Genomic DNA, 13,288 nt, shown 5'->3' with positions numbered 1-13,288 from the left:
CAACAATTCAAAAGTGATGGCTGATTTTGATTATTTAATTTTCAATAAATTTTTATTTATTGTTACTTTTGTGAGTTTCAAGTGATTTCAGTGAGAATTGTGGGTTTTTCCTTCTTTAACTGAGGGGTACCAACAATTTTGTCCACGTGTGTATATCTTTTGTGATTGAGTAATAAAGAAACAAACGTCCTATTCATTTTATGGCTCAAAACCAAAAATATGACTTCAATCAGAAAATATATTTTCAGTCAAATAAAAACTGAATTCAATAATGAAAACATTTCAATCAAAGAAAAAACGTGTTCGAATGCATTTGTTTTTTAGTCTCAAATATTTTTTCTATTGGGAAAACGTTTTTTTCTTTGAATTTTTTTTATTATTATTGAAGGGACCTTTTTTTATTGAAAACATTTTTTGAGATTGAGGATGCTTTTGTTTTCATCGAGTAATAAAGAAACAAATGTCCTACCCATAATATGGCTCAAATCCAAAAATATGACTTCAATCAAAAAATGTATTTTCAACAACAACAACAAAAAAATTCTATCAAAGAAAAAAATGTGTTTATATGCAATTTTTTGGGTCTCAAATATTTTTTTGCGTTTGAACAAGAGTTTTCTTTGATTGAAAACGTTTTTTTTGATTGAAGTGAAGTTTTTTCTGATTGAAAACATGTTTTGCGATTGGAGCAACTTTTTTTTCGATTAAAGAATAAAGAAACAAATTTACCTTCATAAAAACACAGCCGCTTGTCATTCCGCTGATGAGCCAAGTCACAGAAGCGGGAGGCGTGACAGATGTGTGTCAGTCTGTAGGTACCACAGACACTTTGGGCTTCTGTTGGTGGCTGCTACTTTGGTGTGGAGCAACTCAGTTCCTGGAGGTCCACTATCCTCTATGTTTTAGATGTTTCCCTCTTCCAACACACCTGATTCAAATTATCAGCTTATCATCAAGCTCAGCAGAAGCCTGATAATGAGCCTGATCATTTGAATCAGGTGTGTTGGAAGAGGGGAAACATCTAAAACATGCAGGATATTGGCCCTCCAGGAACGGAGTTCGACACCCCTGGTGTAGAGCCTACAGTTTCAGTGGAGACTGAGACCCTGTCCACACGTATCCGGATAAGTCTGAAAACGCATATATTTTTCTCCGATTCGGCCTGTCATCCACACGTAACCGGAGGTTTTTGGTTCTGAAAACGGAGGTTTTGAAAACTCCGGCCAAAGTGGAGATTTGGGAAAAACCCCGGGTATGCGTTTACGTGTGGACAGACATAACCGGAGTTTTAGGAGCGCAGACGACACTGCCTGCGACAAAACTGCTGAGACGTCAGACATGCGACCTTTGTAGACAATCAGAGCAGAATGGACGCGCTCAAAAGTGTACTAGTTTCAACAATACTACAGGCGCTTTTTGCTTGTTTGATCTTACATTTACTGCTTCACCTCGAGCATCGGAGAAGGAGGACTGCTGTGACTTCTGCTATTTTGCACCTGACAACCATTCCACGTCCTCGGCATGTTCGACGCGAGAGACGCCGCCGCCGCCACTCCGGATACGTGTAGACGGAGATTTTTGTAGAAAACGGAGACGTGTGGCCGCAAATTTTTTCCTAAACAGAGGGGGGTGGATATACGGTTTTAAAAATATTCGGATACATGTGGACATGGCATGAGGCTCCAGGTCGCAGTCCGCTAACTTAAGTAGAAGGTATTTGGTGTTTTTATGAGTCTTCATGACCTGTGTGATCAGTGTGTGTGTATTCAGAGGAACCAGTTTTGTTTCGTTTGTTTTTGCACTTTTGTATTGGTTTTTGTTACTGGCGGTGGGTGTTGCTGATGTACTTATGTTTGGCTAGGGAGTTTAGCTATTTTGTTTTGGGTTTAGATAGTTTACAAGCTCTGTTAGCCTTCATTTGGTTTTATTCTGTTTTTTGATTATGCAGCACTCACCAGTCTTGTGTTCTTTATTATCACTTTTGTGTTCCATTTGCTACTAAGCAATAAATCCCTTCATCTGAACCAATAACATTCTGGTTATTTTTGTTGCATCCAGTGAACCCCTAGAGGTTGGATCGTAACATGTTGTAATAGGAATGTTTTTGAAGTCAGTAAACCACGAGGATAGAGATTGGGATTGAGCGAAGGTAGAAATCTGTGACACTTTGGAGGACATTTTCTACAGGCAATAAAGGGTTCTCACGACCCTTTTGCAGACTTGGGGAGATGACGAAATTTACATCCCACAGATCATTGCAGACACAGATTTGACTCCCGTAGGAAGTGGAGCTTGAGTGTGGAGATAAAAGTTGTGCCCATATCCAAATGTATGCCATGCCTGAAGAAATTCCCTGCAGGCAAATTTTACAGTACTGGGATGGTTGTCATACTTGAAACACAATCCCTGTTATACCTTCAATGCAAGTAACTACATGAGGTCATCTCCTTAACTCATTCGCTGCCATTGACGTCTATAGACGTCAATTGAAATCCGAATGTTCGCTGCCAATGACGTCTATAGACGTCATTGGCAGCGAACGTTCGGGACGTTCGGATTTCAATTGACGTCTATAAAATCCGAACGTTCGCTGCCAATGACGTTTATAGACGTCAATCATGTTTTTGGACTGGGGAGGCTGCAGGATAGTCTGTCGGCGCTTGTCGGTGAAAATCCTGGAGTTTTGGAACGTGACAGTGTTGCGGTGGGCCAAAAGAATGACAAAGACAGTGGCCATGGTGGGGCGACAGCAAAAAGTGCCGTTGCCAACAGCCGCTGGCGATCAAAGCCGCGCTAGTTTTCGGTTTCGGTTTCGCCACCACCGCTCTCTTGAGCTCATTTGACTCGGCTTCGTCGGATGAGTTTAGAGCAAGCACACATAGACACACAGACACACAGACACACACACACACACACACACACACACACACACCTAAAAATAGATTGTTTATATTTTGCAAGATGTATTGTTCTGAACCAAAATGTTGACTTGTGTTGTTTGTTTGTAAATAAATGATTTAGCTAACAAAAGGTCAAAAAGTTGACCTCAAAATGCTTTTTCCGAGTTGTTTTTGTTGTTTCATATAAGTAAACAACTGTTCAGTTGTGTGGGATGTCACTAAACCAAAAAATATTGGCATCAAAGTGATTGATGTGCCTCTCTGTACAAAAAGCTCATTATCTGTTTTTTGGTCAAAAACAGGTGTTTTTGCTGAAACGACCCTATGTTCTGCTGCCGATAACTTTAGAACCGAAAATGCTAGAAACAAACTTTTTTTCCTGATGAAAGAAGAGAATCGACACTTTCTTTCGATAGTTTCAATGTTTATGTAGTCTTAAAACTTGATATTCTGTAGATCTTGAAAAATCTGTCAAAATTCTTAAAAACTCTGGCAGTAGGGGGCTCTTTGCTCTGAAAACAGCTGGCAACCAATGAGTTAAGTTTGTGAGAGTCCGCGTTGAAATTCTGCAGATATCGACATGCTTTCCAAAGTTTGTATGGGTCCACAAATGTAGAACTCAAGACTTAGTGACCCTGGTCTCAGCTGTCACCGGTACTAAGGCATAAAAAATGAAAAATAAACCTCATACTGGGTAATGTTCACAGACTATAGCATGTTTAGCCTTGAAAATCCAGGATCTGTTGTAATAACGGATCTGTTGCACTGTAATAACTCTTTTATTAACGAGGACACAATGAAAGGTGTTCAGTTGTAACAATTTTAATTTCCTGTCATGAACTTGATCAAGCACAAGAAAAGCCTTTCACAACACAAGGAGAGACCGAGAAAGAGCATAATATTACAGAGATGATAGATGGCATCTGTTCTCACCTTCATGGTAAAGAAGGGAGAACAAAAAAAAAAAGAAATAAAAGCGAGAATAAAAACTTGGTTCAACTTGTTTTTCCATAGTGATAAAAGCTACAAAAGAAAAAAAAACAACCTAATGTTAAATTTTCTTGAGAACATACAGAAATATAATACAGAAACATTTAAAAAAAAAAATCTAACCCTCCCTCCCCTACATGTCCCCTTTTCCCCACCCTCTACATTACTCCTGAAGCCGAGGGCAGTACGATCACAGATGAACAAATATCAAGTACTGTACACAGACACGCGTCATCACGGCTCCACTGAAACCAGAGGCTTTTCAGGAGGGCGCTCACAAGCCACCATCTCCAGCCCCAATCTGCAGGATGTGTCGAACTAGATCAGTTAATCACAGGAGTAGTGTCTTTGACTGCTAAAAGTGTGTGTGTTTAAGGACAGCTGTGATGATCTGCAGCAGTGGGGAACCCAAAATGTTACGTCAGCGTCTTGTGTCTTTGAATCGTCTCGAGTGATTTCACATTAGATGTCACATCGCAGATTGGGCCTTTACGCGGAATTTACAAAACCATGTGTTCTCCCGTCCAACCATTATGAAGGGTGTGTGTGTGTGTGTGTGTGTGCGTGCGTGCGCGTGTGGGGGTGTGTGTAGTAGACATGCACTTGTGTCTGCATTGAAGTGATTTGTGGCAATGCTGTGTGTGAAGTAGAGGTAATTGTGTATGTGTGTGTGTGATTTAACTATGTGTATGTTTGTGTATATAAAAGGCTTGTGCTGGAACATAATTCACGATAAATGTGTGTATGCATTATTTTTTCTTTCATGTGTGATGCCATCTTTATCAAATGCAGAGATGAGTCCTCATTGTTTTTAAAAATAAGAGAGTTTATGGTGTCATTCAATAAAAACATTATGTATATGCAAATATTGTGTTCTGTATATATATGTGTGTGTGTGTGTGTGTGTGTGTGTGTGTGTGTGTGTGTGTGTGTGTGTGTGTGTGTGTGCAGGGTGGGGGTATTAACATCAGCAAGAGAAGCTGCTGGGGGTATTTTACAGGGGGTATCATACATTCTCTGGTTCAGTTCAACTGCATTCTTCTTAACAGGAGTAAAGGTAATAGTTGAGGGTGGATGGAACCGAAATAAGACACCAGCTTCATCTTTCTGATGCTGTTACGCAATCCTCCCGTAGACAGTTTGGGCCATTTTGCGACCCCTTTTATTTACTTTCAATAACGGCCATATTGTGAGATTTACTTGTTCGCCGTTTTGTCAGATTCATTTTTGGGCCATTTTTTATGCCTTTATGGGATAGTGACTGTGCAGAGAGTCATTAAACCTGGGGGAACCAGAACACACATACAGCAAATGATCCCCAACCAGGAATCAATGCTCAGGGCGTTGTGGCCGTGTTGTACAGGCCTAAAACACATGTCCATTATTGGGTTGCCCCAGATTTTCCTTTCAAAACTATCCAGGTCGCAAAATGTCGCAAGCAGCCATTCGTATATATTGTTAAACTCCTTGTACAGTAGTAGAGATCCTTCATCAGGAGGGTATTCTTCTATTCTGAGGAATGTTGGTTTCTGCTTTGCTGAACAGAATTAGGCTCATTTGGATCAGATGCTGTCGCCTGTCTTTTATTATGTCGACTCAACTTAGTTTTATTTTTTTCTTCCTTTTTGTTTAGCGAGTTTTTGGTTTTATAAGAAATCTTAGAAAAATGTGACACCTTTGAGAGGAGATTGCAACCAACTGCCTGTGTTCTCTGCCCTCACCTCAAACCACAACTTCTTGCGTTGCTCGTTTTTTTTTTTTTTTTTTGGTAGTTGAATGTGTTGCACAGCAAAAAACATTTTCCAACACCACAGAATGCCACAGAGATACTCCGAAGCGATTTTTTTTTTTTTTTTTTACTTCTACAGGCATAATCTATGGAGATTTGATTGGGAGTTGAACAGAAAGGTGAAAATGTGACTGACTTTTGAAGGGCGAAATCAAAAACAATGTAGCAGACCACCAGCTGTGAGGTGAGCACTAAAAAAATAGCTATTCTACAACAAATCACTATTACTGTGAAATCTGTACATAATTAATAATGTTGGGAACAATTCTGGGATAGCATAACAACATTTGAAATAAATATGAAGATGGTAAGAAAAAAAAAAGACATTCTCAACAGAACAGAGAATGCTGATGTTTGACGGATGGAAATTGTGAAAAATTGAATATCCTAGAAGATCAGGAGTTCTAAGTGTTCAGCTACATGTCCACCTCTGACAGATGTCACGCCATGACACAAAAGAGCTACAAAGAAAGCCACGCAAGAACTCTAGTACCCTTAATGCCACATCCTAAAAGACTTTGCTGTTTTTTTTTTTTTACAGCCACACTAACCTAACAAAAAGTACATTAAACAATTGATAGTAACACACTGTAAACACGTCAGAAAGACCAAGAAAGGAAACCGGTTTGACATCTTTTATCCATGTATATATGTAATCCATGTCTTGAATAGTTTGCAGCTTGGAATCAAAAAAACAAACAAACCTATGAATCTCTGTTTATAGCTGCCGATACAAATCAAGTGATGGCATGTCCTAATCAGGCAGTGGTAGATGTTCCCGTGAACCCAAATGTGAATAGTCGCAATTGTGTCAAAGTGCCACATGCAAACTAGTGAGACAGAAACTGAGGAATGACTCAGCCGAGTCCCTGAAAGGAAATGCCTGGTTATACCATGGCTGCACCTGTGCCTTTGTCTGGTAAAATCAAGGTAACTATAAGAGAATTAATATTCCTGACACCTTGTCTTCATATTTTGAATCTATTTTATTCTAACTATTTTGGTGAAAATTTAACTAGCCTATTAACAAGAGTTTTATTTTGGACAAACCCGAAAAATACAAAACGCTATAAACAGTGTGTTTCCAATGTAAAAGCTATTGCAGTTGTGACAACATATTTCTGGAGTAAGACTGGCTGATCAGCTGGAGTGGTGGCGACGACTGGGTTTTTTTTTTTGTTTAACAGTATGGGATGTAGCACACTAGGACAAACATACGACAAAGTTGTAGAAAAAGATTCTCAGTAAACCCTGACACGGTTAGCTTGGTTTCATACCAAACTATGCAGACAAGGTGTTTGATGGCGCTGGATTTATTGGGGGGAAAAAAAACAAAAAAAAGTAACTAAACAAAATATTCCACTACTTACATTTATAGCTGCTTTAGTGTTTATACAATATTTACCGGCTGGTGGCAGCAGTTTTAAGACAACGTGTTTTATTTATTGATTTATCTTTTCTTACAAATAATTGATCGAGCTGTAAGTCTGAGGTTTTCTTTCTTTGAACATTCCTCTATGGTCGTCTCACCTTCCTGTACCCGACTGCAAGAGTCCAGATGTCTATGGACTCTGATGTAAAAGCCCTTCTAGAAGTTGCCAAAGAATCACATTTTCACCTTTGTGTTTACACCCCGGGGAATTTAGGACTGAAAAGACAGAGAGCAGTTGTAGATGCAGTGTCTTCCAGCGGGAGTTGGTCACGTCTGGGACTGAGTGTGATCGGAGGACAGGTGGCGACGTTGGGGTTTCCTCTCTCTGCTGGCCGTAGGGTAACTCCAATGAGGGTTCAGACAGTCGCATCTCCACCTGCTCTAGGTAGTCTGCAAGGAAGACAGCAAGAGCCGCAATGAACACCGGAACACAAAAACACCTCAGAGACACACCTTGTTTTCACATTACGGACATGACACACTGGGCATCATTAAGCGTCACAGAAGTCTTTGTCATGGGGGCCTGTTGCTAGCTGCCTGCTCTCTGCTTGCTAACATGGAACTGCTGACTGCCTCCTCTAGTCACTACAGTATTAAACAATAAGATGTAGTGCAGGCGTGACAGCTAATCTAACATGCATTTCAGGTATACATGTAGAGCATACAAGTTACAGTCTTTTGGAGAACGTATAGCTACAGGTCGCCCTTCCTTCTCTACGCTACATTTCAGACAGTGGCCCAGTGGAGTTGCACGAGAACATTACCATCTACAAAACATTAAGGAACAGCTTGGACGCAGAAATTAATTTTCTGTCTTCTTGCATTATGGCAGAGCCAGTCCAATATCAAGCGTATACACAGGATTGTGTATTGTCAAGGCAAATGGTTTGCGGTTTGGGACTTGGTATCGGCAGAAACTAAATTTTGAATGACTTGGATCGGATTGAGGCAAAAAAAAAAACAAAACAAAAAACCTTTGATTGGGACATCCCTAGTTTGCATGTTTATTCTGTATGTAGAAATATAATATTGCATAGGCTAAACGTAATGTAAGGTAAATAAGAAGGAGGTTAAAAATCGTGATCTGTGAGGAAGGTCCGCGGGTGAACTGTTAATATTTAGTTCCTATGAAGAGCACCTCAGTTTGTTTATACTCTTTCCATAGTGTACACTGAAACTACATGTAGACCAAATATCACTGACTCTCGTCCAGCATGCTACAGTAATTTAAAATATTTCAGTGAATGTGTTAAATATTCCACCACAATAGAGGCTTTCAAACAGGCTTAAAAGTAACTTGGAGTGAATTAAGCAGAAGCCTTCAAAGAGGTGTACTCCTGTACTCATAGTTTCTGTTGCTTGTGTGCATTATTGTTTTGCATGGTTGGTATCCTGAACATCTGCTTTGTATTTTTTATTGTGAAGCGCTTCGTGACAGGCTGACATTTACATAGATGACTCCCTCTGCTGTCTCAGTGATGATGGAAGGTATTTTACTTTGTAGTGGGAGCACAGAATTATAATGGCCTCAACAACCTCCATTTGTTGTGTGATTGCCTCCTCAAAGGTGCGTTATCATGCCATAAAACCTTCACTTATTGCAGGCTAACTGTAGGTTTTTTTACTTGTTTTACTGCAACAATGACATAAAATATTCATCCTGTATAAAGGGCAACAAACACCAGTGGGAGCAAAACGCCTTCGTCTGAACTGTTTATATATATGCACACATAGAGGGTGATGACATGTGCCATTGTGTGTCGATACGTCATGGTGAAGCAAGATACGTCGCTGATCCATACTCTGTGCTGAGTGTCTGGAAGAAATGTCACTTCTTTCCATCTGCGCACCAGATTTCCATCCATCCATCCATCCATCCATCCATCCATCCTCTTTAATTTTCAAACTGCCTAGTTCCCTTGTTTGATTTGCGTGCTAATCTAGCAAATTCTTTATTTAATCTACTGTCATTTTTACAATTTATTTTAAGTGATTGCTTTGACTTGTCTCCTATATCTTGCTTGCTTGTCTGTGTTGCATGTTTTAACTGTCAAAGCACTCCATCCATCCATCCATCCATCCATCCATCTATCCCTTTATCTTGAGTAAAAGGGGGCTGGAGTATATCTCAGCTGACTTAGGGCGAAGGCAAGGGACACCCTGGACAGGTTGCCAGTCTGTCACAGGGCTTTCTTTGGACTGTGGGATGAAGCTGGAACACGTGGTGAGAACCCACAGAGACACAAGGAGAACATGCAAACTCCACATAGAAAGGCCCCAGGCTGAGATTTGAACTCAGGAATTTTTGTGCTGTGAGGCTACGGCACTAACCATAGCATCACCGTGCTGCCCATAAGTGACATTTCTGTCATTTAATTAGTCGCTATTGGCACCACTTTGTTACTATAGTAGCACTTTGTTATTGCATTCCTCCACCAACCAATGAAGTTGCACGTTACATCTAGTTCAGACTATAATATCTGCAGTGAAGGCTTTGAAGGTATCAAGCTTTATCTGAAATATGGTCCCTATCTTTCCATTTGTTCCTGAGTTATGGAGTTTGCTAATGGCTTGAATGACCTTTTTGATCCCAGATAGCAGAAAACATTCCCACAACATTGCCTAACATTACCTACATATTCCAATAATGTTGGAAAGAAAATGCTTCACACAATGTTCAAAAAAATGCTCCAGGGATTTTTACCCTTCGAAATGTTTGTAGAAGGTTAGTCTTGCAAAACCAGAACATCCTGCAGAAGGGAGAGGGCTCTGTCTTACTTCTGAACCCAAAAGTTGGCCAATGGGCTTAAGATATTTTCTTTGTTAGATTTTTTTTATTATTGTCCAAACTGCACCTTTTATCATAGAAAGAAAATGTGGGATTCTCAATTTTTCTATTGGATCTTGAACTAATCACGTATGGCGTTTAGTATTGCTGGGAAAATCAAACAAAACCCAAACCAAAATTGGGATAGTCATGTGACAAAAATTCAGACTGCATGGTGCGTTTACGCAGAGCAGGCAGGAAACAATCTGGGAACTATTTTAAAATGCAAGGACTACATTATCTACAGCATGTAAAGTCACCTTTTTTCTTAGTATTGGTAACGGTTATGTGAATGCTAAAACATGTTGTACATGCTAATTACAGTTTTTTCATTTTTGGAAAATTAACTAATCAAAGAAAATTCAACTTTTGTTTTTTTTTCTTTATTTTTATGACTTATAGCATTCCACCTGTGTAATGCTGCTCAAAAGAGATTTTTGGGTTTAAACAACTCCAGTAACAAATCAGTTAGATTGTTTAAAAATAGTACTGCTTACATCCTCGGGATAGTGACATTTAAGGAGAATTTAAGACATTGGGTGAAGAGAAGGCGGCTGACCTCTGCACTCTGCCTCTGCATCTTGTGCAATGAGCAGGATGATGGGTCTTCTTCCCCCGACCCGTCTCGTTCCGACTCACGCTCCCGCTTTCCTGTGATGCCGCCTCTGGTGTGCAGGAGTCCTGAATGTCACAGTTGTCAAGAAGAGAAATTTTGTCATTCTCAGAAAAAAATTGCAGTGATGTTGGAAATAAGGCTGAAATGATTCCTCAAGTTATTCCAGTAGTTTGATTACTAAAATTCCTCGAGGCAAAATTCTCTAAATTGAGGCGTCATTTAATCCACTACATACTAGAGCCCAGGTCAGTAACTGGCAGACCGCGGTCCGAGTTCAGACCCAGATTTCATTCTATATGAACCAGGACTTGTAATCAATAAATTAAAAGGGGATTTTAAATTTGACGGGATGCTTCTATTTTAACAGGCACAGCTTTTCTACTGTTTACGTCATTTAGCGGATCAGAGGCTGAACTGCGAAGGCAGTTTAACAGTAAGATTTCCTTTTATTTGTTTAAGCCGGTTCGCCGAAAACTAAAACCTCAGTCAGAGTTAACACTTATGAAGGTGGTTTTCAACTTTCTTTGTTAACTCAGACTTTCTGTTTCAAATTTGTCCACACTAACAGAAGTGTTGAACGCATCATTTGACTAGTTTTCCGCACAAAATGAACCAAATGCGAACAGGATGTTTTAATGGAGAACAAGGTCATAAACATAATGATTTATGACGATAAAAAGTGCTGCGATGGATATGATGTAAGACAGGAATGCTGGTAGAAAACTGTTTAATGTGCGTAATTAATTTTACTGATAAATACAGCTGATTATTGATAGACTTCATGTATTCAAACGTGATATTGTATTGAAGTGCATGCAGGCCTCACACTGTCTCATAATGAAGGATTTGTGGAAAAGGAAAGTGAAACTAATGCTACTGATTGAATATTCTCTGTAATAAATATTAGCAAACTGATCAGTTTTCTTATTTGTGTTCTATCAGCTGCAATACCAGCAGTTTAAACAGACCAAACACAAAAACATATTTATGTGATTTCTGTATCACCAAATAAATACATGTCTGGTTCCCCTGGCTTTAGTTTGAGTTGAATACCCCTGTGCTATGCCATGTATGTACAGCACACTGCAGACATCCGCCCATGCTCTACAACACGGTTATTTCTGTTGCACAGCACACTCACTTCTGCTTTGACGCACTAACATGCATGTGAAGCCCAGAATCCGATGACTCGATTAATCGACAGAATAATTGATACGATACTCCATTACTAAAATACTCGACAGCTGCGATCCGTTTCGGTGACAAATAACTTCATACTAGTGGAACAGTGTTGCCCTCCTGTGGCATCACTCTTAATAAAAAGATTATTTCTCCAACTTCAATAAGACATTATACTTGACTTTGTATTTGGAGTACATATGATTTTGATCAAATGCGAGACTTGATAGCTCAGTGCTACATACAAGACAGCTTCCTGCGATCTTACCTGGGTGTTGAGGCACAGCGAACTCATGGTAGAGTCGGCTGCTGGTGATGGTCTGGCTGGCGTCTGGCACTGAATGGTATCCTGCAGCAGACATAGAAAAAAGACGCTTACTGCATAAACATTTGGTAGTTCAGAATTACACTCGTGACAATTTTAGAAAACACCCACTCACCAAAGAAATGTTTAATGCTACATTGGCAAATAAACATTCTTTTGGAATTCTTGTTTCCTCTATATGTCTTGCTGTTTTCTTTCTACTAGATGAGAGGACAGTCTTATCACTTAACCCTCTGAACCCTAAAACCCATCAGCAAATGTTTGAAAGGCATGCTATTTCTTCAAACAAATTGCCAGAATATGCACCAGCCACAAACTGTCAACAGAAAGAATCACTGGACTCTCAACGTTCCAACGGTACTCAAACTACTCATCATTGATGTACCTTTAAATTGAGAAAGTGAATCAAATCCAAGTTTAAAATCATAATATATCAGGACAAACGCTTCTGCATACCTCTACGCTAAACACGCTGCGTTTGCATTCAGACTTTTCGGCTAAATAGCAGAGAATGATATCTCATCAAAATCTTTTTATTCTATACGTCTCATTTGAAATTTTGCCAAAAATATACTCTTTGGAGTGACCAGATCCTGTTAAAAAAAACAACAAATTCTGTGTTTTTTGGCACAACTGAAAAGCCATCAGAGACTCAGCTGTGACCGACCATGACATTTTTTTAGCTGATCTGCAGGCTGTGTTTGTACTAAGTAGATAGCACACAAGTAAAAATGTAAGAAGTAAAAGATCTATAGTATGTACTCGCCATTTTGTTTTCCAATATTGGAAACACCTGTTTGCACTTTGAAAAACGTTGCACAAGCTGATTCAAGGTTTGTAAAAGTTTTGTAAAATAAATGATCAAAGAAATTTAGACACTTTGTTGTTACTGCTACTTGTAGCCACGGTTGTGCTCTTTCCAATGAGGTGCAGGGCTTTAATTTGCAGTAAAAAGTGAACCCCCAGAGAGTTAAAATGGAATAAATGAAAGAAAAAAAACAGAAACTAAGCTGAGAGGGTTAAAGCCTGCTGCTCTTTGTGTAGTGAATAGGTTTCTTCAGAGTAATGATAATTATCTCTTTGTAGGTACGGTGGGGTTGTAAAAGCATGGTAAAAACCAATATCGGAGAAAAACAGTGTTGTAGTGATGGTAAAAAACATTTACTGTTTGAAACCAGTGAGGACAACTCACAACATGACATTTAATGTAAAATGTGAAAGACAGACTGC

The 13,288-nt window shown here is 39.4% G+C and overlaps 1 protein-coding gene across 1 annotated transcript in view; it reads right to left on the bottom strand.

The window, feature by feature from the left end:
* Window positions 1-3,706: 3,706 nt before the first annotated feature.
* LOC110952275 (cryptochrome-1-like) overlaps window positions 3,707-13,288 on the bottom strand; it is a 41,906-nt gene continuing 32,324 nt past the window's right edge. The window contains exons 13-15 of the mRNA XM_022195762.2: window positions 12,002-12,082; window positions 10,498-10,619; window positions 3,707-7,501 (exon numbers count right to left, since the gene is read on the bottom strand). Of these exons, the coding sequence (XP_022051454.1) occupies window positions 7,493-7,501; window positions 10,498-10,619; window positions 12,002-12,082 (212 nt within the window). The 3' untranslated portion in view covers window positions 3,707-7,492. The remainder of the gene's footprint in view (window positions 7,502-10,497; window positions 10,620-12,001; window positions 12,083-13,288) is intronic.

Source organism: Acanthochromis polyacanthus, chromosome 6 (genome assembly GCF_021347895.1).
Source record: "Acanthochromis polyacanthus isolate Apoly-LR-REF ecotype Palm Island chromosome 6, KAUST_Apoly_ChrSc, whole genome shotgun sequence".
Taxonomy (NCBI): Eukaryota; Metazoa; Chordata; class Actinopteri; family Pomacentridae; genus Acanthochromis; species Acanthochromis polyacanthus.
Note: the sequence above shows the minus strand (reverse complement) of the source record. Positions and strands in the feature narration are given on the sequence as shown.